Source organism: Eschrichtius robustus, chromosome 7 (assembly GCF_028021215.1).
Source record: "Eschrichtius robustus isolate mEscRob2 chromosome 7, mEscRob2.pri, whole genome shotgun sequence".
NCBI lineage: Eukaryota > Metazoa > Chordata > Mammalia > Artiodactyla > Eschrichtiidae > Eschrichtius > Eschrichtius robustus.
In genome coordinates this window covers 139,083,310-139,106,534 of record NC_090830.1, presented here as the reverse complement: position 1 = coordinate 139,106,534, position 23,225 = coordinate 139,083,310, and the positions used below count along the sequence as shown (strand labels likewise).

Genomic DNA, 23,225 nt, shown 5'->3' with positions numbered 1-23,225 from the left:
TTGACTTGCGTTTCCCTAGTAACTAACGCAGTAACTAGTAGCATTTTTTTCATGTGCTAATTGGCCATTTGTGCATCTTCTTTGGAGAAATGTCTATTCAAATCCTTTGCCCTTTTTTAAAAACAATTTGGTTTCATGTCTGTTTATTGCTGAGTTGTAGGAATTCTTTATGTATTTTGGATACAAGTCCCTTATCAGATATATGATTTGTACATATTTTCTCTCATTCTGTGGGTTGTCTTTTCAACTACTTTCTCGTGTTCTTGATGATGTCATTTGTAGCACAAAAGTGTATAATCTTGATGAAGTCCAACTTACCTATTTCTTTTCTTCTGCTGCTGCTTATGCTTATGGCATCGTAGCTGAGAAACCAAAGTGTAATCCAAGGTCACGAAGATTTCTACGTTTTCTTCCAAGAGTTTCATAGTTTTAGCTCTTACATTTAAGTCTTTGATCCGTCTTGAGTTCAGCCTTGTGTTTGGTGTGAGGTACGGGTCCTGCTCCTTTCCGCAGCCTGTGGCTGCCTGGTTTTCCCAGCACCGTTGTTGAAACGATGACCATTCTCTCTTCCACCTACCTTGTCCCCGTCATCTCTCTTGCACAGCTCTTGTCAAAGCCACCCGTGACCACATGGTCACAGTCATTCAGAGGCCGCATCTGACCCCTCCTCTGCACTGATGGTCATCTGCCACCTGGCTTCCAGGCCCCCACCTCTCAGGGCCGCTCCTAATGAGGGGGGAGGACCCCACTCAGGGCTGGGTTGCCCCGTCCACGCCCCTCCCTCCCTGGTGACGTCAAGCAGTGTCCTGGGGAGAGTCCACCCTGACCTTGCATGTCCCACCGCCACCTGCCCCTTCCCTCACCTCCTGCACCTCCAGCCTCACATCCTCCTCCTCCTGGCGTGTGAGGCGTGAGGTGTGGGGCGTGGGGCCTGGGGCCCGGCAAGTGGAAGGCAGGCCGGCTCCGCTCTCGGGGGGGGGCGGGGGGGGCAGCGTCCTCCCTTCGTGCGGTGATGACTGACGAGCGATACGGGCTCTGACTCGGGATGGTGCAGCATGTTCCCTGCCCTCCGAGCCCTGGGAGCCAGAGAACCGTCCACACCTCCGAGTGCCGGAGGAGACCCGGGGCTGACGGTGGAGCGCCGGCAGAGAGCCCCTCAGGCCGGCGTGCCCCGGAGGCGGGAGGGACACGCGGGGCCTGCGAGGGGCCCGGCGGGCAGGCGGCGGGGCGTCCACGGGGAGCAGAGGCCGGGGACACTCGCCTGGCTTTGGTCTTGCTGCCCGCTGCACGTGGGAGGTCTTGCTGAGCCTGGTGGTCTCGTGACGGTAGAGACGGGTGAGAAGGAGCCCCTGTGTTTCTAGAAGGTGGAGGCACACAACACCTGCGCTGTGGTTCTCGGGCTGCTGAGTGGCAGGTGTGTGTCTTTACCATCCTTTTCTGTTTAACCCCAAAGAAGCCAGAGAGTGAGTGGCAGAAGGTCGACTACATCATGGAATTCAGCGAGTGGCTGTACCACAAACAGTTTCCTCTTGAAGACGTGATCTTCCACCTGAAGTGGGCGATCGACATCCTGCTGAGGATGCAGCCCGACAGGGGCTCCCCTGAGCCGGCAGGTGCGGGGGCCGCAGGCGCGGGGGCCACAGGTGAGGGGCGCAGTGGCTGGGGGAGGGGCCGCCCGCCGCGAGGGGCTCCTGGGCTCCGCTGTCCCTGCGATGCCCCCACCAGGCCAGTGCCCTGTGGACTTGGCGAGGTCAGGGCCCCGCCTCCCCGGGTGCTGGCCCTCCCCCTCCATCAGAGCACATCCACCAGGAAGGCCCAGCCCAGGGGTGATAGGGAGGTGGTGGGAGCAGCTGCCAGATGGGCGGAGGGAGGGGCGGCAGCCGCCCGGCAGCCCCTCTGGTCCCCTCTCTGGGTCCGGCGTGAGAGCTGTCACCGAAAGGCGGGACAGAGCTCCAGTCGGATGGGTGCTCCGGGCAGCAGAGGCGCCTCGGAACAGCGGGCCGACCTTCCCGGCACCAAGACAGCCTCCTCCGGGGCCTGCAGAGCTCAGGGCCCCAGGAGAGGGGCCGCCTCCCTTCTGCACGTGCCGGAGGCTCGAGGACACGTCCACCCGACGGCCAGCCCTGTCTGGGTGCAGCCAGACGCCCAGCTCAGACCGGCTAGGGTGACCCACGGTGGGGAGGAGACTCTAAGTAGACCCCAGAGCCCAGGCCCCCAGCCCGGCCTGGGGCAGTGTCTCCTCACAGCCCTGACGGTGGGCGCGGCGTCCCTGCGGGTGGACCTGTCGTGTCCGCTTGGGGAACCCAGGGAGGCCCATCCCTGATGGTGGCCTTGGCCCCTGTGAGGGCGGCGCCCCCCCGGAAGAGTCTCAACCCCAGGCCAGGTGACAGGGGCGTCTGGGGACCAGGCGGGCGCTGGGGGCAGGCAGGGAGGACACCCAGTGGCGCCCTGTCTTCCAGAAGAGCAGGTGTCCACTCCGGCGGCCCCGGAGGGCCCGGGGGCCGAGGACTCGGGGCCCCCCTCCCTGGAGAAGCTTCGGAATGTACGGCAGCTTGAGACGCTGGCCCGCGCCTACACGCTGCTGGCCCTGGTGGTGACCCCGAGCGCCGCCTGCCACCAGGACTACTGCCTCATGGCCTACACCTTTCTCCGCCGCATCTGGCAGGTGAGGCCGCGGGAACCTGCACTTACACAGGCCCTGCGTCTCTCCCGGCACAGCGTCCCCCTCCCCTCCTTCCCAGCAGCACCCTCCCTGCTTTGGGGACTCAGGGGAGGAGGGAGGGCCTCGCTGCTCCCTACGAAGTGGCCCCTCCTCTCCAAGACTCACCCCAGCGCCTTTGCCCAACCACCCCCAGAACCCTGTCTTTCCACCGCGCTGCCACTGGGCTTCCAGAACCTTCTCTATGCCCCCTCCGCACGGCCTCCGAGCTGCCCTCCTTCCCACCACCTCTTTACAGGGCCCCCGGGGCAGCTCCTGGTCAACTCTTGTTCTCAGGGACCTCCCGCCGTCGGTGCCCGCCCAGTAGGACAGTGTTGGCAGGACAGGCCTTTCTTCTCGGGGCAGGGTGCAAACCTGAGTGTGCACACTCACTTGAGTGTGTTCTTCATTAGAGACATTAATTCATTTTATGGTGCTGACAAGCTCTTCGTAAGGGTCAGCTGTGCGTCCCCGCAGGCCCAGGGTCCTGGAGGAAGCCCCTCGAGTGCAGAGGAGGGCGGCCGCGTGTCCACCCACCAAGGGGCACTGCCGCCACCTCTGCGCCGGGTGGCTCATGGCCTGGCCACTCCCTCCCAACCTGCCCTCATATCTGAGTGCATGGGGGGAGGGGGACCCGCTTCTGTTATCAGTGTTGCAAATTCGGATTTTCTTTTCCCAGGTTTCTTTATTAACAGCAGGAAAGTCAATTTCAGAAAGTAGAATTCCAGCAGCAGCGAGTTCACATTCGTTGTTGCTTCAAAAGGAGAAGGAGAAGAGCAAAGACAGAGAAAAAGACAAGGACAGAGAGAAGGACAAGGGCAGAGAGAAGGACAAGGGCAGAGAGAAGGACAAGGGCAGGGACACGAAGCAGGTGACGTGCCCTCCCGGGGGGCCAGGCTCTGCCCCAGCCGCCCTCGAGGCTCCTCGTCCCAGAGGCTGGGCAGCAGAGGGCAGGGCCGTCCCGGCTGCTCCGTCCGGTTTCCCCCCCGGGAAGTGGAGCCAGCGGTTCTGGTCCCCCTGCCCTGGGTGTTAGGAGGTGACACGGGGAGGGTCTGGCTTCTCCCTTGTGGTCTGTCATCTGCGTTCCCAGAGCGGGTCCCTCCCTCCGCCCAGGTGCATCTGGGCCCTGGCCATGCGGGGCGGGACAGCACCTTCTCTCTATCCACTGGGGGCCTGTGCTGCACGTCACCTTGTCACCAGAGGAATTGCCCGTGTCCGGGGCTGTGCTCGCGGCAGCACCCCTCCCGGCTGTCCCGCCTCACTGTCCCCACTGGGGACGCCCCCGCCTCCCTCCCCCAGCACCGTGCTCTCCGGGAAGTGGAGACACGTGTGGCTCCGGTGTGGCTCGCCGTCGGGCTGGCAGCCCAGGGAGGGCGCCACGCACGTCCCCAGAGGCGCTGCCGACCCGTCCTTTCCCGCGGGGCCACCTGGGTGTCTGCTTCCAGCTCCACCCCCTAAAGCAGAGCCTGGCTTCCTGCTTTGCAGTTTCAAAGCCCCACTCCTGGCAAACGCCTTGAAGACGTACCAGCAAGCATAGAAGAGTGGGCTTCCTACGCTTGCCCCGAAGAAGCCATATCAGTATTTAAACAGGATCAGAGCAACTTTGCCGTCAACCCGTCAACTCTCCAGAAGCCGGTGAGTGGACCTGAAGATGCCGTCCCAGGCCTGTGTCCGTGTCCTGCCTCCTGGCTTGTTGTCACAGCTGACGCTTTCCGGTGTGAAGTGGGACCAGAGAGGGACGCACAGAAACAGGGCTCTGGTCGGGGAATTGTGAAGAAGGGCCTCCTGGGCATGAGCCCCCAGGCCCTCCCACAGGCCCGTCCCTGGTGTCCTCCCCCTCCCCGAGCACCTGCAGCGCCTGGGGGACTTTTCCTCACGCTCCCCGCACGGGTCACACTCCTGACCATGAAATTCAGCCATGCCTGGGAGTGCCCCCCGGCTGTGACAGGCCACTGCAAACCGGCTGCTTAAAGCAGCAGGAAGGTGTTCCCTCACAGTTCTGGAGGCCACAGGTTCAAAGTCAGTATCACTGGGCTGAAGTCAAGATGTCGGCGGGGCCACATTCCCTCTGGAGGCCCCAGGGGAGGGTCCTTCCTGCCTCTTCCAGCTCCTGGGGGCTCCTGGGCTTGTGGCCGCGTCACCCCCGCACCCCGCCTCCGTTGTCACGTGGCTTCTCCGCTGTGTCTGTGTCTCATCTCCCACGTACAGGGGCCCATACGATGACACGTGGGGCCCGCCTGTATCATCCAGGGCAACCTCCCCAGCTCGGCATCCTTACCTTGATCACACCTGCACGCGGCTTCCAGGGGTAGCGCCGGGCAACTTCGGGGGCTGTTTTCCAGCCCCGCACCTGCCTGGAAATAGAGACCCTCGGCCTCTAACCGCCCGTGGCTGGCTTCTCCCTGGAGCGGGGCGTCCGCGGGAATCCTCCGCGCTGCTTCGTGTGTCTGGATGCGTTCACATCGTCGGTGTCGAGTATTCCGTCTGGTGACTCGACCACGGCCTGTCTGTCCTTCAGCCACGGGCGGCACAGGGCTGTTTCCATCATGCCTGTTACAGATGTCTCAGGGCCCACGTGCCCACGTGTCTGGAGGGCACACCAGCAGCGGGGTTTCTGGGTCACGGAGCACGTGTATCTCCCAACTACAGCATGTTGACAAACTGCCTTCGGCAGCGGGCGTGCCAGCGAGGCCCGCCTTCTCACCTGGCCGTCTGGGGGGCGCGGGCCTGTCACTGGGCTCAGCCGGACACTCCCTGACTACGGCGAGGCCGAACGCCTCTCAGCGCCTTTGGGCCACTTGAGTGTCCTCTTTCGTGGCCTGCCTGTGCAATCGGTCACCCACATTTTATTAAGCCTTCTGTCTTTTCCTTGTTGAATTGAAGGAGTTCCTTATCTGTCCTGGAAAAAACACTTTGACAGTTTATGACAGCAGGTCACCCTCCACTCTGTGCCTTGACTGTCTTGAGGTCTTCTCGTGAATACAGATTCCAAGTTTTAGTGTACTAAAAAGTATTAATCTTTCCCTTTATGACTAGTGCCTTGTTGTGTCCTGTTTAAAAAAAATGTTTTCCTTCCCAAAGGTCATGAAAATGTTCTCTTAGGATATTTTCCCAAAATCTTTATACTTCTACATGTCAGATTTAGATCCACTTGAAATTGGTTCATGTGTGTGTTGTGAGGTGAAGGATCCGGGTTTGAGCGCTCCGATCTGGATATCTGAATGTTCTGACACCACTTATTGAAACATCGTTTGCCTGGCTTCTTTGCCACGCTTGTCATGAATCAGGCGTCCACACCTGCACCGACACCTCCCTGTCAGAGCTGCTGAGGTTCGTCACCTTGACTGCTTGGGAGAGAGCACGTCCCGACCTTGTTATTCAGGAGGGTCTCGGATGTCCTTTCCATCGTCCATGTGTTTCCATGTGTCTCTTAGAGTCAGCTTGTTGGCTTCCACTGGAAACCCTGGTGGAGTTTTGGCTGTGATTGCATTGAATCTCGAGGTCAGTTTTAGGTTTGGGGGAGAACTGACGTCTTTGCCACACTGAGTATTCCAGTCGGTGAGCACATTCTAGTTCCCTGTTGACGTAGGTCTCCTGCAACTTCTCTCGATGATGGATTTGAGCTTTATGCGTGGAGGTTACACACATTAGATTTATTTCTATGTATTTGACGTTTGTGCTGCTGTTATAAATATACCTTTTTTGTTTCATTTTTTTAAACTCCAGACGAAATCTAAAAATATAATTGTTTTCATCTTGACCTTGCAGCCATCAGTTTAGTTAACTTCTAGATAAGTTTGGTAGTCGATCTGTAGATTCTTTTGATTTTATGTGTATACACAGAGTCTGCATTTCGTCCGCAAACGTTTTTCCTCATTTCCGATCATTACACTTTTTATCTCCTTATTCCACTGGCTGCCACCGACACAGCGCTGAGCAGAGACGATGATACCTCCGTATCTTGCTCCCTGTCTTAGCAAGGGGGTTTCAGCATGTCACTCAGTGTCACCGATGTTTGCTGTAGGTGCTTATAGGTATTCTTTATTGATTAAGGAAGTTCCTTTGTTTCTATTTGCTAAGAGTTTTAATCACAAATGGCTATAGATTTTTATTAAATATTTTTCTCCATCTATCAAATAATGGTTTTTTCTCTTTCCTTATTTTAATTGATTTTTTTCCCTAATGGTTTGAGACGATTTTAAAATATGGATCCAATTTACTTAATAGTTACAGAACGCTTCAGATTTTGTATTTCTTTTGTAATGTTGGTGGGTTGTGTTTTTCTAGGATGTTTCCAGTTAATATAAAATTTTAAATTTATTGGCATAATATGGTTCTTAATATCCTATTATTATCTTTTAGTGTCTGTAGAATCTATAAATATTTCTGTGTCTCCCCCCACTCTCTTTCTTGAGTGGCCTCACCAGGAATGATCAATTATTAGTCTCTCAAAAAACCACACGCTTTCCAGGCCACGCAAATACCACTGGGCTGGGATGTAAGCCCTGACAGGGCTGTTTTACTTCATTGCCCTTAAGCCTCAGGTGCGGGCTTTGGGGACCCAGTCAGGGTATTAGCCTTCAGTGGGCCCTCAACTCCACCTGCAAAGGAAAAGCCAGAGGTGCCGTTCAGGCTCTCAGCTGCCTCTGCTGTCAGCAGACATCCCAGGACACGTGTATCCCAATATGCCAGGTTCACATCTCTCAGTTCACATCTTCTTCCATGTCTCGGCCCAGGCATTTTTGCCTGCATTGTTCACTCTTCAGTGCTTTTAAGCAGATTTTTAAAATAGCTCATCCAACTTCTCTAATTTTCTACTGAAGAATAAATGTTTTATCAAACCTAGTCTGACATTATAAGAAGTATTAGTTCGTCTCTGTCTATATTAAATTTGAAAGCAATTGTATGTGTATATAAAGAAATGAAACAAAGACATTAATTTGAATGAAAGCAGATGGATTTTTCTTGTGAGCATCTTTATGCTTGGGCGCTGAAGATTCCAGGAAGTTGCACTCGGCAAGCTGAAAGCCATGAACTGAAGGAAAGGAGGCAGAGAGCACATCACTCCTTCCCTCAACAGACACCGGTTCAGCACCCGTGTGTGCTTGGCACTGTGTGCACGGAGTTCCTGGAGGGAAGACCCTAGGAGCTGGGGACCTACCCTTCCCCCGTCTTTGACCTTACATGTTTGCTGTGTATTGATGTAGACGTACAGTTTATACTATCTGGACCACTTGGTCGAGGCCCTGCAGAAGGTGTTCCTTCACGAGCTCACCATCCCGGTCCTGCAGTTGGGGGCACTCATTGCAGCCTCCGTGGTCGAGAGCAAGAGCCTCAAGGACCTCTACCACCTCCGGTTGGTACACCTGCTTTATTTTCAGGGGAGCTCGGAGACATTTAAGTGGCTAAAGTGAATATTTCCCAAAGCAATATAAAAACAAATAAGATTTTAAAATATTAATTCTGTAGTTGACTATTTATATAAATAATAAAGTCCCTAAGATTTGTAAAGTCAAATAAATCAGAATACTTAAACATAAAAGTAGTATTTTTAGTTTTAAATTTTCTACCTGGTTCTTAAGAGACTATGATTATTCCAAGGAAATACACACTGAAGTAGAATAAGTAGAAAAAAGGAGCATTGTGTCTTCAACTTACTCTCAAATAGTTCAGGAAAACATTTTATGTATATAAATTTTATATAAAATTTATGTGTAAATAGTTTTTAATTATTTCCTGAACTATATATGAAAGTTTATTTATAGTTCAGGAAATAATTTTTATATATACAATTTTTATATTTTTATAAATTTTTATATAAAATTTTAATAGATTTTTACATATATAAAATTGAGAGAGAGAGAACCTGGGTGGTGAAGGATGTAGTAATTCTTTGTAGTGTTTGTCTAACTTTTCTGGAAACTTGAACTCATTTCACAATACAGCTGTTTTACACAAGAATCAAAGCAGAGCTTGTTTGCTTAAAGTTGTAACAGGTCAGAGCCCCACCCACTGTGCCTTGTCTTGACCTCGAAAGATGACCCTGAGACTATAAATGTGTATGGAGTAAAATATATGAATGAGTGTAGAAATGTGCTCTACCTGAAAGTTGATGGAGCCATCTGTTATTTTCCCCTAGTAATTTGGCTTAGCTTTACAAATTATAGAAAATATCCTCAGATTATCCATTCCTTTTCCCGTTTACCAACTTGTATCAAGTTGGCTGAGCCCAGGGCAGCCCGACTCAGGGCTGATGCTCCTCTCGCCTCCCCAGACTTGCCCTGGTTTGTTCTGATCTGAAGTTGAGGGAAGCAGCCGCTTTCCACGAGGAGGTGGTCGGGCACACCTACATCTGCGCAGCGGAGCAGGCGAGGTAAGTCAGCTGGGGCCGCGGAGCTCCCCCTGCTGTGCTCAGGCACCCGGCCCTGCTCTCGGCCGCGTCTCCTCGGGCCCCGTCTCCCACCACGGCTGGGCAACAGGGGCAGTTCCTTCCTCACTTGCCCTCCCGTGTGTGGGCATCTCCCGGGCTGGGGCTGCATGAGGGAGGGACACAGAGCACCAAGCGTGTGCAGGGGTCCAGGTGGAGCGGAAGGGGTGAAGGAGGTGGCATCCTGAGGGCACACGGGGAAGGAGGGTCCCACAGGAAGCAGGAGCTGGGCAGGGGCCTCTGTGGGCTGCCATTCCAGATGGGGTGGAGTTCTGGCCTGGACGTAAGTTTGAGATTCGTGTTAAATACCCAGGTCGGGATGTCAAATGAGTAGCTGGATGCATGAGCCTGGAGTTTGGAAGAGGGAATGGGCTAGGAGTGGAAATTTGGGAGTCATATATGCTGCTAAACCATGGGAATTTTTAAAAAATCTGTGTAAACACGTGAGTGAATCGAGGCTTCTTGTAGCTATTTTCATTTGTATTTCTTTGATTACTACTGAAATTGAACATTTTCAGGTGTCTCTGGCCATTGTATTTCTTCTTTGGCATAATGCCTGTTTTACTTATATTAGCTGCAGAAAAGAAATTGCCTTGAAAAAGGAGAAAAATAAGGAACCTCTATTAGAAGAAAGTCTGCCAACACTGAGCGAGCCCCCCACTCCAGCCCAGCAAGCAGAGATGAAGACCCTCGTAGCAAAGGATAAGGTAGCCTTGCTCTGCAGAAGCACCTTGGTTCCTAGCCCAGCGGGGGCAGTGACAGGCCCCGCTCCAGCCACTAAGCTCGGACTTGTCTCAACTGCCTGCTGCCTCCAAATCCTGGTGCCGGGTTTCCTGGGAAATCCAGGGATTGATGGGATGTGTCCCCTCCCTGCGGGCCCTGGCAGTCCCCAGGGAAGACAGGACTGCAGGGCCTGAGCTGCAGTTCAGAGAGGATGGGCTGGGAGCAGCGGGTGCCCCCCCGGGGAGAGCTACCACGCCAACCAGAAGGGGGAAAGGGCGAGGCCCTCGCAGCCAGAGCGGCCAGGAGGTCTGAGCGCCCGCCGGCCCGCCCCCGACCCCGTCCGGTGGTGGGCTCGCCTCTCATGGGCTTGCCCGTAAAGGAACTAACCATCCCCACCGCCATGCTCCGAGGTCAGGAGCACTTGTTACCATGGGAGTGCCACACCTGGGACCCCCTTCGTGGGGGGAGATGGCCGGGCCCCAGAGCACGCAGAGCCCTCCCGCAGGACAGGCCAGGCGAGCCACCTGCACCCGGGACTGCTTGGTGGGCCTGGTGGTTGAGGAGAGACAGACCTCCCGGGGGACAGCCTGGCCATGGGTACCGGAGCGGGGGCTGGGCTCGGCGGGTGCGGGGCCGGTGGGCAACCTCGCTCGACAGCACGGGCCCTGCACCCACGCAGCACCCGCGGACCTGCATGTCTTACAGACTTTGAAGATAGATGGAGAGACCGGCAGGGGCCTGGATGGAATGTCCTTCCCGCAGTTGTGGACCCTCAAGGCTGAAGTCCTGCTGGAGATGGACCTGTACCAGCCTGCGCGGCTGCTCCTGTCAGAGGCATACCTGGCCTTCCAGGTGAGGCCACACCTGCCCGGCCCACTGCACCTGTGGGGCCTCTTCCCCCGAGAAGCAGCCCCCCAACTCCACGCCCCCGCTGAGACACTTCTCTCCAGGAGGCAGGGACCTGTCTGTGCTGAAGCCTGTTCTAGAGCGCCCGTCCAACTCCCATGTGCAGATCCAGCTCTGCCGGAGGTCTGTCCTTCATGTCCTTTGTCTGTCTGCTCCTCTGGCTTCTCGAGCTCCTTCGTCAGAGTGTGTTAGAGCCTCCGTTTCTCGTAACCGCTGGCTCTTTTTCCTCCTGGGCTGGGGGGCCCCTTCTGTTTCTGAGCCGGCCTCTCGATGTGCGTGTGGACGGGAGCCCTGGAGAGGCTGAGGGCTTCGGTTTTGTTCTAAGAGGCAGACAGATGGTGCCCCAGGGCCCCGACCCGCTTGGTTGTTTGGTTCCCGCTCCTCGGCGTGGGCCTTGCAGGTGTCTGTGGCCTCTCCGGGGTCTCACTGGAAGGCTGGGGTTCGCCCGGCCCCCTCAGAAAGGCTTGACTCCAGCCTGGATGCTCAGATCTCAGCTCAGCCCCTCAGGCCCCTGCTACTGTCTGCTGGGTTTCTTGAGCCTGCTCTGCCCCTGAGCACAGGTCTTTGGACCCTCCCCCCGGCCCCCGCCCCCTCCAGTGCCAACTTCTGGAAGCCCCAGGCTCCTGCCTCCTCCCCCAGCTCAGCTGTGGCTTTCTTCCCGGGCTCTGTCCCCCATGAGGACAGATGCCCTCGCGAAAAACCCAGGACAGAGCGGAGCCACCCGTGTGTGCGTCCCTCCCTCCCCAGAGGTGGTAGCTCAGCTGCAGCGTCAGTGGCTCCCAGGCCCTCAGACGGGTGCTTCTGTCTCCCGGCGGGTTCAGAATTGTTCCCTGGGAGGGTGGGACAAAGTTACAGAACCAGACAGGCTGGCACTTTCTTTGTAGAAGGACTCCAGAGAGAGAAGCATCCCTAATAAAGGTATAAAAAATTCACAGCCTTGGGAGGTTCAGCTCTCTGTCTTAGGCGGGGGGACAGGTGTGTACAGACCAAACTGAAGAGGGAGCGCGGCCTGGGAGGGGGCCGAGGAGGCCGTGCGGCTGCTGAAGGGAAGTGGCCAGGCTGGGCCCCGGGGGGATGCAGAGGCGCACGGGCACGGAAGGGCTCCCAGGGGCCGGGAATGGGGCGCCAGAGGGTGCACAGGTGGCCGAAGGAGGTGGGGGGCTGTGAGCGACACCCACATGCCACAGGCACCGCAGTCCTGTCTCCTGGCCCGTGCCCGTGCATCCGTGACCCTCCCTAGCCTCCCCCAGACCACGAAAGAGTCATCCACACGCTGCCCTCACCTCCCCCTGGCCGCCACCCAGCCCTCCTGCTGCCAGGAGCGGGCTTTCCAGGGCCGTCAGTGCTTTCCAGACTCAGGGGGGTAGGTCTTAACACATACCCGGGCATCCAGCCCAGCCCCTGTGCCCTCACACTGCAGGCATGTCGCCAGACAAGAGCTCACACAGTGTGTGCAGAGGCCTGGTGCCACGGCTGCCGTCTCTCTGTCTCTGTCTCTGTCTGTTTCTCTGTCTCTCTGCCTCTCTGTCTCTCTGTCTCTTTGTCTCTGTCTCTCTCTCGCTCACTCTCCCCCCGCCACTCCCCGTGCTATCTCAGCACGCACCTCTTTTTCAGGAGCTCGACGATCCTTGTGCAGAATCGAAATGCCTGCACCTGTTGGCCCGGTTGGCAAATAAGGAAAAGAAGTACGGGCAAGCTAGGAAGATGATCGAGAGGGCCCAGCGCCTGGGGGGGAGTGAGCAGTTCTGGTACGATTCCACCCTGACCCTGGCGGACACGCTCCTGTCCACTGAGAACGAAAGGAGAGAGGCAGTGGTGAGGGGCCGGCCGCGTGCCCGCCCAGCGGTGCAGCCTGCGGGAGGTGTGGGGGTAAGGGGCGGGACAGCGGGGGCCGCTGTGACCCTGCTGGGCCTGCCTCAGGTCCGCCAGCTGTTCCAGAAGCTCATAGATACCTTCAACGTTCTTAAGAAGGAGAGACCGAACCGAATGCCCATATTGGAATTCATGACCACAGACCTAGAAGCCAGGTAATTTTTTGTAAGAAAAAATGTTAATCAACATGAAAATAGGGGCTTACTTTTTTCCATCTATTAATTTTTAAGCCAAATTTCAAGCCTACGAAGTTCAGAGACTCACAGGACAAGGCCCTGTGCCCACAGCCTCCGCCCGCATCCCTTCCTGGAAGCAAGCATTTCTCTCGGGATGCGGCGGGTGGCCTTGTTTGTCCCGTGGATTCTCAGCTCCGCCGGAAGTGGCTCCATCTCCGGGAAGCCTCTAGGCTGGGGCAGGCCCGGCCTCTCCTCTCCCCACGTTGCCAGGTGGTCAGACGTCCTCCTGCGGTCTGTTGGTCTGTCTGCTCCTCTGCTCGCCAGTTTTCCGGGCCGTGTGTCAGGTCCACAGAGACAGCACCAGGGTCTCTGCAGCTGCCTGGGAGGCGGGAGGCCGCAGGAGAGAGACCCCAAGTAGGGTCGTTAGCTTTCAGATCAGCAGCTTATCTTCGAGCCATCCTCCTGGTCGCTTATCTTCTCCTAGAAAGTGGTTTCCCCGCGGTTTCAGCACAGATGTTCATGGGTGCCTTTCTCGTAACTGTGCAAAGTCTCGAGGTCTGTCTCCTAAGCTGGATTTGCAGATTCCAACTGAATCCGCCTTCTCAGAGCAGCTTCTGCTTTACTGACCAAAGAATTGTGGATTTTGCCTGATTTTGGTTTTCTATATTCTCTCTTGGTCTTTGCTGAGTTCTTCCTGTGCTGGGAGAGGGCTTGTTCTGTCATGGCTGTTCTGTCTCCCCCTCTGGGGTGGGTTCCTTGGTCCCCGTGCTCTGTCTCTCCCCCTATAGCAAAGGCACTTCTGACGCCCCCTGCAGCAGGGTTTGACCTGTGAACAGATTTCATTTCTGGTGGGTTTTCTTTTCTGCCCCTGAGTGTTTTAAGAGAGGGGCGGGGTGGGGAGTTGTTACTTTCTAATTTTATGGCATTGTGACCAAAGAACGTGGCTTGTAGGATTTCTGGTGTCAAGAAACGCTGGGAAAGGTGTTTCTCCCTGCGCCCAGATGGAAGCTAGAGGTGGGCGGTGGCCTTGACCATGAGTCTCAGGGAAGCGCCTCCCCCGCCCCGCCCCCCCTCAGGTGTGTGAGCCTCCAGATCAAAGCCATCCTGGAGCCAGTGGGCTGTGAGCCCCTCCAGAACTCGTTTCTGCTGATGGAAATGGATGATCGCTTGTTGGAAATTGAGGAAAAGTTTACCAACATTGGCCGCAAGGAGAAGTGTGTGGACATCAAGCTGGAGCGCGCCAAAATGAAGAGGTGGGTGGGCCCACGCCCCCCTCCCCGCCCTTCCGCTGCGCTTCCCTGCTTCCCCCACGCGCCCAGCCTTCCTCCCGGGCCAGCCCCCTCTCAGCCGCCAGCAGGGCCTCCACGCGGCTTGGCTTGGCCACGGGGTTCCACGACCCTCCCCCAGAGACACGTACTGGGGTCCACAGTCTCTGGGGGGCATCTGCCCACGTCATCCCGGCCCAGCCCTGGCCCCGGGCACGCGCGTCTTCCCACGGCCCACACGGGCGCAGACACGCGTGTGCACATGCGGCCACACACATGTCACCTCGGGAGGCCCGGGCGCTGACCCCGCCTCAGCGGGCCGGCACCCCTCCCACGTGATCCTCCCCTCTCCCCACACCCCGCCCAGGGTCCCCACGCGGTCGGGGCCACGCAAGCGTCCAAGACACAACAAGCAAACCAAGGGCAGGGTATTACAAACAGACTTTATGCGGGAAAAGCAACCTGACACCTGTGAAACCTAACCTAACACAGTATTATCATAGAAGCAGTATATGTAGAACTTTAAAAAATGCAAAAAAACACAGACAGGAATATTAGGTGATTAAACCAGCACAACTAATATTGTGGCATTGCTTCACCTGATGTATCAAGCACCGATTTAATTATTTATAAACATAGTGTGATACTGTGTTTACCGCATTACTCCAGATCTCTCCTTTTTTTTTTTTTTTTTTTTCCTGACATATATTGAGAATATCTTTCCAGGTAAAACATCTAATTATAAAATTTAAAGTACTAATAAAATATACATCATAATTACAAGAAAATTACATGCTACACATTTTGTTAGTACTGACAACGTAATGCTTTGACATTTTTGTTCTAAATTCCACTCTTCCATCCAATAAAGGTTATCTGCCCAAAATGAGAAAGATGAAGAACGGAAAACTGCATATTACTTGGAAGCATACGACCTGGTCCAGAGAGCTGCTGCCGAAGAGGAAGAGCAATTTCACCGTATTCAGGGCTTACTGTCCCTTCAGGGTGTAAGTGTGTTATGTGATTTTTACCTCAATTTAAAAAAACCTAGAAAGCTATGGAGGAAATGCCCAAATGTTTGGAAAGTAAGTAGCATACATCAAAATAACTATGGGCCAGAGAAGAAATCAAAAGGGAAATTATTTTGAACTGTAGTGCTGCAGCGGGTGCATATCAAAATGTTTAAGATATCTCTAATGCAATACTTAGGGGAAACTTTGTGGCACTAAACACCTGTATGAGAAGAGAAAAAGATCCCAAATCAGTGATCTCACCCTCTGCAATGTGAAAGGAGAAAAAGAGCAAATCAAACTCAAAATAAGTAGAAGAAAGGAAATTGAAGATCACAGTACAAATCAATGAAATAGAAAACACAAAAATTAAAAAGAAAATCAATAAAGCCAAAAGCTGTTTCTTTAAGAAGATCTGTAAAGTGATAAACTTGTAGCCAGACTGATCAAAAAAAAAAAAAAAAAAGAGAGAGGACATAAATAAGCAATATCAGAAATAAGAGCTGTGACATCACCATAGACTCTACACATATTAAAAAGATAATAAGGGAATATCATGAACAACTCTATGCCAATATATTTGACAACTTAGATGAAATGGAAAAATTCCTTGGAAGACACAATCTACCAAAGCTCACTCAAAAAGAAATAGATAACTGAATAGCCTTCTATCTATTAAATAAATTGAATTTGTAGTTAAAAGATTTTCCACAAAGAAAATGTCAGACTCATATGGCTTTAATGGTGAATCCCACCAAACATTTAAGGAAAAATAATACCAATTCTGCACAAATTCTTTGAGAAAATTGAAAAGGAGGGAATACATCCCAACTCTTCTATGAGGCTGGTGTCACTATGATACCAAAACAAGGTAAAGATATTTAAAAAATTAGAAAAACCTACAGGCCATTATTCTTCATGAATATAGATGGAAAAAATTTTAAACAGAATTTAGAAAATTAAGTGCAACAATGTATAAAAAGGATTATATACCAAGTTGAGGTTATCCCAGAACATAACATTCAAAAATCAATCAATTTGGTTCACCATATATTTTTTAAAATTAAAAATAAATTATCATCTTAATAGATGCAGGAAAAGCATTTGACAAGATCCAACATCCATTTCTGATTTAAAAAAAAAAAAAACTCTTAGCAAACTATTAATAGAAGGGATCTTCCTCAATCTGATAAAGGGCATCTATGAAAAGAACTAGAGCTCACATGTTGAAAGATTGAATGCTTTCCCCTTAGGTGAAGAATAAGACAGCAATGTGTCCTCTACCACTCTGATGCAGAATTTTATTAGAGTTCTAGCCAATTCAACAAAGCAAGAAAAAGAAAAGCGTCCAGACTGGAAAGGAAGAAGTAAAACTGTCTTTGTTCACAGCGAACATGGTCATCTGTATAGAAAATCCTGTGTAATCTACAAAATAATAAAGCTATTAGTACTAAGGAATGAGCTTAGTAAGGTTGCAGGATACAAGAACAATATACAAATATTAATTGTATATTTCCATATACTAGGAATGATCAATTGGATATTAAAAATTTTAAAACAACACCATTTATGACAGCATAAATATGAAATTTGACAAAAAAGTGAAAACTCGTACCCCGAGAACTACAAAACATTGCTGAGAAAAATTAAACAATACCTAGATAAATGGAAAGATCTATCAAGTGCATGGCTCAGAAAACTTGACGTTATTAAGATGTCAGTTCCCCCCTAAATTATCTGCAATCCTGATCAAGATACTGTGGGGGTTTTGTTTTGTTTTTTGGTTTTTTTTTTTAGAAATTGACAAAGTGATTTTTAAATTTATATGGAATTTCAAAAGACCTAACATAGCCAACACAACTTCGAAAAAGAAGAACAAAGTCGGAGGACTAACACTACCTGATTTTAAGACTTACTGTAAGGCTACAGGAATTGAGACTGTGGTTTTAGTGTTAAAAATACACAAACATCAGTGGAACGTAATAGAGAATCCAGAAATAGACACATGCACATAGACAGAAAACTGACTTTCAGCAAAGGCGCAGAGAGTTCAGTGAACAAAGTCCCATCGTTAGAACAGTGGTGCTGGAGCAACTGGACGTCTGCATCCAAAAAATAAACCTCAATTCTTACCTCACATCAAATGTAAAAATTAACTCAAAATGGATCATGGGCCTAAATGTAAGAGCTAAAACTATCAAACTTCTAGAAGAAAACAGGAAAATACCTTTGCGGCCTTAGGTTTAGCAGATGAAGATTTCTTATGTATGACACCAAAAGCATGATCCATCAAACAATAAATTTATAAATTGGACTCTGCTCTTCAAAGACACTATTAAGAGAATGAAAAGACAGTCGACAACTGGGAGAAAACGTTTGCAAATCATTTATCCGACAAAGGTCTTGTCTCCAGAGTATAGAAAGAACTTGCAAAACTTAGTAAGACATAAACAACCCAATAAAAACAGACCAAACATTTGAACAGACATTTCTCCAAAGAAAATATGTGGATGGCAGATAATCAGGTGAAAAGATGGCCAACGTTATTAGTGAGTCAGGGAAACGCCGATTATAACCACAGTGAAAAACCGCCGCACACCTGTTAACATGGTTACAACTTGAAGGACCGACCACGCTGAATATTAGCAACGACCTGAGGAACTGGGGCTCTCCTACGCTGTTGTGTTGGGGACACAGCGCATGCAGCCACCTTGGAAAATGGTTGGGCAGTTTCCTGAAGAGTTAAGCACGGGCCCGCCATATGCCCCAGCCATCCCGCTCCTAGCGGTTTACCCAAGAGACGTGAAAGCACGTGTTCACACACAGACGTGTGCGTGAATGCTTACAGCAGTGGTATTTGTAACAGCCCCAGACTGCGAGTGGGTAAACACACTGGCGCATCGACACGACGGAACACTGCTCAGCTGTATGAAGGGAGTGACATACAGGCAACAACGTGGATGGACCCTAACATAACCACGCTGAGTGAAGCACGCCAGGCAGAGAGTACGTGCTGTACGATTCCATTTATTTAAAATCCGAGAAAGTGCAAGCTAACTTGTAGACCCAGAAAGTAGCCACACGTTTGCCTAAGAAGGAGGAGGTTGAGGAGGAGGGGGGAGGGGGATTTGGGGGCGAGGGAGCAGCCGTCATCCTCGTGGGTATGGACGAGGATGGACGTGGGTATCCACACATCAGGACGCGCGCGCCTGTCGGGGCTGAGCCTCGGCGGGAGCGCCCGCGCCGTGACCGCCCGCGCGCGTCTCAGTTGCAGAACGTCAGCACCCCTCGGATGAGGAGGCTGGCGCACCTCAAGCTCAGCCTCGTGGAGGTGTGTCTGGACACGCTCCAGCTCACGTGGGAGGAGACGCTGGAGCGGCAGCTGGAGCGGGGCTCCGTGCACAAGCTGCTGGCCGACTACCTGCACAGCCCCAGCGACTACACTTCTGTCGGCCTGGTAACCGTCCACGGACACTCGCTGGTCCCCCGGGGCCCCCACCCACGGGGGCTGTTGTGCTGCGGTGGGGTCTCCACCTCCATGTGCCTGACGTGCAGACCAGCCACTGGGAGTCCAGGAGGCCGGGTTTCACAGGCCTCCCCCTGATGTCTCTGACCAGAGTGGGTTCCCTGCCCTGGCAGCTCCCGACAGCTCCCAGCAGCCCCCAGCAGCCCCCAGTAGCTCGGTGGGCCTCAGAAAGGCCCCGTCTAATTGGCTAATGAAAGCGGGGTCGTAGTTGGTGGGGGAGGCCCCCTGTGCACAGACGGCTTCCCTTCCCAAGGCGAGAGTTTGCTCTGACGGTTATGTCGTCACAGTAAGGAGTCCACAAAGGTCAACTGCAGGCTGTTAAGAAAATAAGCTACATTTGCGAAATACTTGTTTTAGGGAAACATGTCCTGGCATTTTAGACATTGTCTTAGATTTCATGAAGTATGAATCAAATTAATTTGATGTAACTCTAAATGGATCAAATTAGTCCTAAAATGGAACTGCATACAAACTCATGTCCTTGTCAGTCAGCCCCAAATTAAGGTTCTATCAGCAGACTTCAGACCCTCCCAACACCTGAGCCTCGGAGACCCTCGCCACAATGCATGGCCTGTTAGAGGGTGGGTCCCCGTGGGGAGGGGCAGCAGCGGTGGGCCTATTGCGTTTCCGGGCGGGGATGGGGTAACCGAGGCGGTTTGTCCCTGAAGAAGTGGTTCACCCTGAAGCGGACCCTGGCGCACACCGTGCTGGCCCAGCTGGGGAGCTCGCGGCCACTGTGCGCCGGCTGCGTGGAGCTCCGCGCCCAGCTCCTGGGCCTGGCCGGGAAGGCCCTGCACCTGCTGGCCGTGCACGCAGACCCACTGCGCCCCGCCTTCTACTGGGAGGAGAGCCTCTTGGTACGTGCTTCTGCTTCTGGCTGGTTCACAACCCTACCACCTACGCTTAAAAAACAGAAACAGGATATTCAGAGCTCACCTGACCTCAGTAAGAACTGAGGTAGCAAACAGATCTCGAATCATCCCCGTCAAGAAGGGCGATGTGGGCTATGGCAGGAAGGAAAGGGCAGCAGCAGCCCGGCCCGGGGCCCGCAGGGAAGGAAAGAGACAGGGACTTCGGGGACAGGCCCGAGGAGGGGTGGCGAACGGGTGGGAGAGGAAGGGCAGGCACACGGCTGGTGCTGGTCCGAGGGCAGGACAGACCCATCCTAAGTGGGGCATCCCACCCCACCCCAAATGTGGGTGTCCCTGGTGCCTCCCTCACCCTGGCAGCTCTGCATCTGGGTGTCTGGCCTGTACCTGAGCACTGGGCCTGCATCCTATAGCACAGTGGGGGGCCCTGCCCACCTCGCTCCCTCCCCTGCCCCCTCATTCCCCTCCACCCCCACCCCCCTCACTCCCCCACCCCCCCCCCCACTCCCTTCCCCCGCCCATACGGTCTGGTCCGGTGAAGCCCTGACCCCAGCAGCTGCTTCAGTGCACGGAAGCCCACACCCTTCTCTCCAGCACTCCCTACCCCCCACAAGGCTGCCCAGCAGGCCTGGCGCCCCTCGGAAGGAGCTCTGGTGACAGCCACTGCCCCCGCTGGCCGTGGAAGCTCCAGGTCACCGTCCTAACCACCTTGGCAGATGCCACCTCCTCCAACTGGAAGGCACCTGCTTGGCGGTGCAGCCAGGCTCATGCCCGTAGACCCTGCTCTTTTAGGAGACCCCCCAGCCCCGAGCAGCCAGGCGCCGCACCCCTGTGTGATTTGGAGCTGGTGCTTCCACTTCCCTGACCCAGCTGGGTGTGCAGGCCCTGGGGTCAGCCCGTGACTGTCTGTCCTGGGTCTCCAGGCCGCAGGACATGACTCCCATTTGGGTGAATTGATGGCGTTTGGCCCCTTGTCCAACCAGAGCAGGTGTCTCTGAGTCAGGCAGACGCGGACCAGATACACAGCTGCTTTCCGCGCGGGCGTCCCGTCTGTGAAGCGGCCCTCACCACACCCCGATTCGGAGGGGCCGCTGGGGAAACGTGCCCCCCAGGCCCCGCTTCATGTCGTGTCCCCTCAAACCCAGGGCTCCCCTTCAACCCGAGTCCCCCTGGGCCTGCTGCCCCCTAGGCAGGTTCCCTTGGCATCCTGAGGACCGCGTCAGGGTGGCTTGTCCTGCAGACAGGAGGGCCTCGTTAGTGCCTTTGTCCCCTGGGCCCCTGGGGCAGACTGGCAGCTGGCTCCCCGGGCCCTGGCCGGCCTGATGCCGGGGGAGGTGATTTTGAAGGACTGAAGGGGAGTGAGCACAGAAGGCCATTGACCTGAGGCTGCTGAGGCCCCACCCTGGCTGCACCTGCCAAACGCCAGGCTCTTGGGCCAGGGTCCTGCTGGTCACCTAAATCAGTGAGATGCCGGCCCAGCGCCCACAGCGCCCTCACGCAGGGATCCTACAGAGACACCTGGCCCTGGCGGGCACTGCCGTCCGTGCCGATGTGCGGGCCGACCGGAGGTGCGTGTTCCATAGGGGGGCGCTGAGCTGAGCAGCCTCAAGTGTCTGGAGGTCATCCAGGAGGACGAGGAGCGCGAGGGGCCCTACGGCGACCTGCTGGCCTTCAGGGCCACCCCCGAGGAGCACGGCAGGAAAGGCTGGGATCTGAAGGTACCCCTGCCCCAGCCCCAGCCCCGCCCCGGGCGCGCCCTGCCCGCAGAGCCGCCCTGAGCCTGAGCCTCGCTCCGCAGAGGAGGATGGCGCTGGCCCGGCGCTACCTGGCCCAGGCGTCCGAGGTGCTGCTGCAGTGCCTGCAGGTAGCCCTGGGCAGCAACCTCCTGGACATCGCCGCAGCCGCCAGCCTGGAGATGGTGGGGTGTGTCGGCACCCTGGACCCCGCGGCCACCTGCCAGTTCCTGGCGCTGTCTCAGGTGCGATCTGCTCTGGGCACCTTCCGCAAGGTCCCTCTTAGCCACTGGGGAGAAGGAGGGTCCCTGAGACCCCGGTGCTCCCTCCATTGGTGGCCCTGCCAGCCAGGCTGCAACTGGGCTCTGCCTTAAGGATGGCACTCATTGGAGGAAGCACCGTGGGCACCAGGAGAAGGGGTCCGGCCCCCCGAGGTTGCCCGGAGGCTCGTGGGTGCGCGTGCAGCGGAAGCGCTCCAAGCTCGTGTTCCTGAGACTTAGGGCAAGAGCGCCGAGCCCTCCTCCCTGCGTCCTGAGCTGCAGGCCTGCGGGCACAGCGGTGAAGGTCCGGCCTGGCCTTGTCCCGTGGCTGGGCCGGCTGCCAGGAGGAGCACCTGGGCGCCCACTCGCCCTGGACGGCGCCCGGGCCCCTCGGCAGCCTCCGTGGTCTGTTTCAGAGCTGCTCGGCCTCGGAGGGGATGCGAGATGTCCTGCTCACGGCCACGGCCAGCACCAGCAGCTCCCAGCTGGCCGCGCTGCTGCAGCTCCGGCACAGGCTGAGGCGCCAGGAGAGGACGTCCACCAGCCTGTTTGCCAGCGTGGAGCAGAGACTGGCCGCCATATCCAAGGTGCCCAAGCTAGGGATGCCCTTGACCCTGCCCCTGGCCCCTGGCCCCGCGGCTCTGCAGACACACTCGGGCCGAGTCCAAATCCTGGCTTGCTGTGTGGTTCTGGGAGGGTCACTCAACCTCTCTGAGCTGCAGCTTCCTCATGGGCCCGGTGGGGGGCTAGCAGCCCACCTCCTCGGTGACAGCGACAGTCAGCGAGCTCGCAAGTACAAATGCCCAGGGGCTGCAGCAGGCCGCAGAGGGGACGGTACCCCGGGGCTCTGCTTTCAGCCCTCGCTGTGTTTGAAGAAAAGTTTTATACTCAGTCAAGTCTTAAGAGTTTAATTTTGAAAGAAATTTGCAGAGCATGGTAGCTAATAGCACCTCTGCTTTTATTTGGACTAGCAAATATGAACTGGAGATTTAAAGAAATTAAACTTGATGAAACTCAACAGAGAAAACAGGCCCGGATGCTCTGGTCAAGCCCACCCTCCTCCTTCATGGGGCTTCCACGATTACTCGCATGGGCCGACCTCCTATCCCTTGACCCAGGCTGCTTTCCTCCTCTTGACCTCTGAGGACGGGGTGACTGTGGTGGGGCTGTCCTGTGCGCCGTGGCTGTTTAGCGGCAGCCTGGCCTCCAGCACCTCCCCAGGTGTGACAACCAAAAACGTCTCCAGGCCGAGAGCCAGTGCCGTGGCCCAGGGACGGGAATCCTCCCTCCTGCGGGGCGGAGGCAAGACGGGGTGCAGGCTGCTCTGGGCCAGGCCAGCCTGGAGGAGGCGAGAAGCAGTGTGTGAGCCGTGAAGACACTAACAGGTGAGAACCCGTGAGCGTTCTGCTCAGATGCCTCGCTGGAGGGAAACGGCCCAGGAGCCAGTCAGCGCCGACCACCGTCCTGAATCCGTGAGCACCAGTGATGCAGCTTCGGAGGCGCAAGAGAGAACTGCCAGAGGCAGAGCAGCCGCAGACAGACCCCCGGCTCTGCGGGGAGGCTGCAGCCGCCCTCCTGGCTGCTGGCACCATGAGCAGATGAAGAGGCAGTGGCCTGCAGAAGCGTGTGGGGCGTCCGCGAGTGCAGGAGGTGTGGACAGACCCGGCCTGGAACGCTGCGCCAGCGTGCCCAGCCCCGGGCCACGAGAGGCCTCAACAAGTTCCAAAGCACTGAAGTCATTCAGTTTACTTTCTAACTAC

The 23,225-nt window shown here is 54.9% G+C and overlaps 1 protein-coding gene across 1 annotated transcript in view; it reads left to right on the top strand.

Annotated features, from left to right (window-relative positions):
* Positions 1 to 23,225, top strand: part of CFAP46 (cilia and flagella associated protein 46) — an 84,378-nt gene that overhangs the window by 43,384 nt on the left and 17,769 nt on the right. The window contains exons 28-44 of the mRNA XM_068549113.1: positions 1,454 to 1,643; positions 2,460 to 2,665; positions 3,378 to 3,569; positions 4,184 to 4,333; positions 7,906 to 8,054; positions 8,973 to 9,071; positions 9,700 to 9,832; positions 10,554 to 10,700; positions 12,369 to 12,569; positions 12,675 to 12,781; positions 13,879 to 14,055; positions 14,939 to 15,074; positions 18,346 to 18,534; positions 19,272 to 19,460; positions 21,056 to 21,190; positions 21,271 to 21,450; positions 21,882 to 22,052. Coding sequence (XP_068405214.1) covers positions 1,454 to 1,643; positions 2,460 to 2,665; positions 3,378 to 3,569; positions 4,184 to 4,333; positions 7,906 to 8,054; positions 8,973 to 9,071; positions 9,700 to 9,832; positions 10,554 to 10,700; positions 12,369 to 12,569; positions 12,675 to 12,781; positions 13,879 to 14,055; positions 14,939 to 15,074; positions 18,346 to 18,534; positions 19,272 to 19,460; positions 21,056 to 21,190; positions 21,271 to 21,450; positions 21,882 to 22,052 — 2,751 coding nt within the window. The remainder of the gene's footprint in view (positions 1 to 1,453; positions 1,644 to 2,459; positions 2,666 to 3,377; positions 3,570 to 4,183; positions 4,334 to 7,905; positions 8,055 to 8,972; positions 9,072 to 9,699; positions 9,833 to 10,553; positions 10,701 to 12,368; positions 12,570 to 12,674; positions 12,782 to 13,878; positions 14,056 to 14,938; positions 15,075 to 18,345; positions 18,535 to 19,271; positions 19,461 to 21,055; positions 21,191 to 21,270; positions 21,451 to 21,881; positions 22,053 to 23,225) is intronic.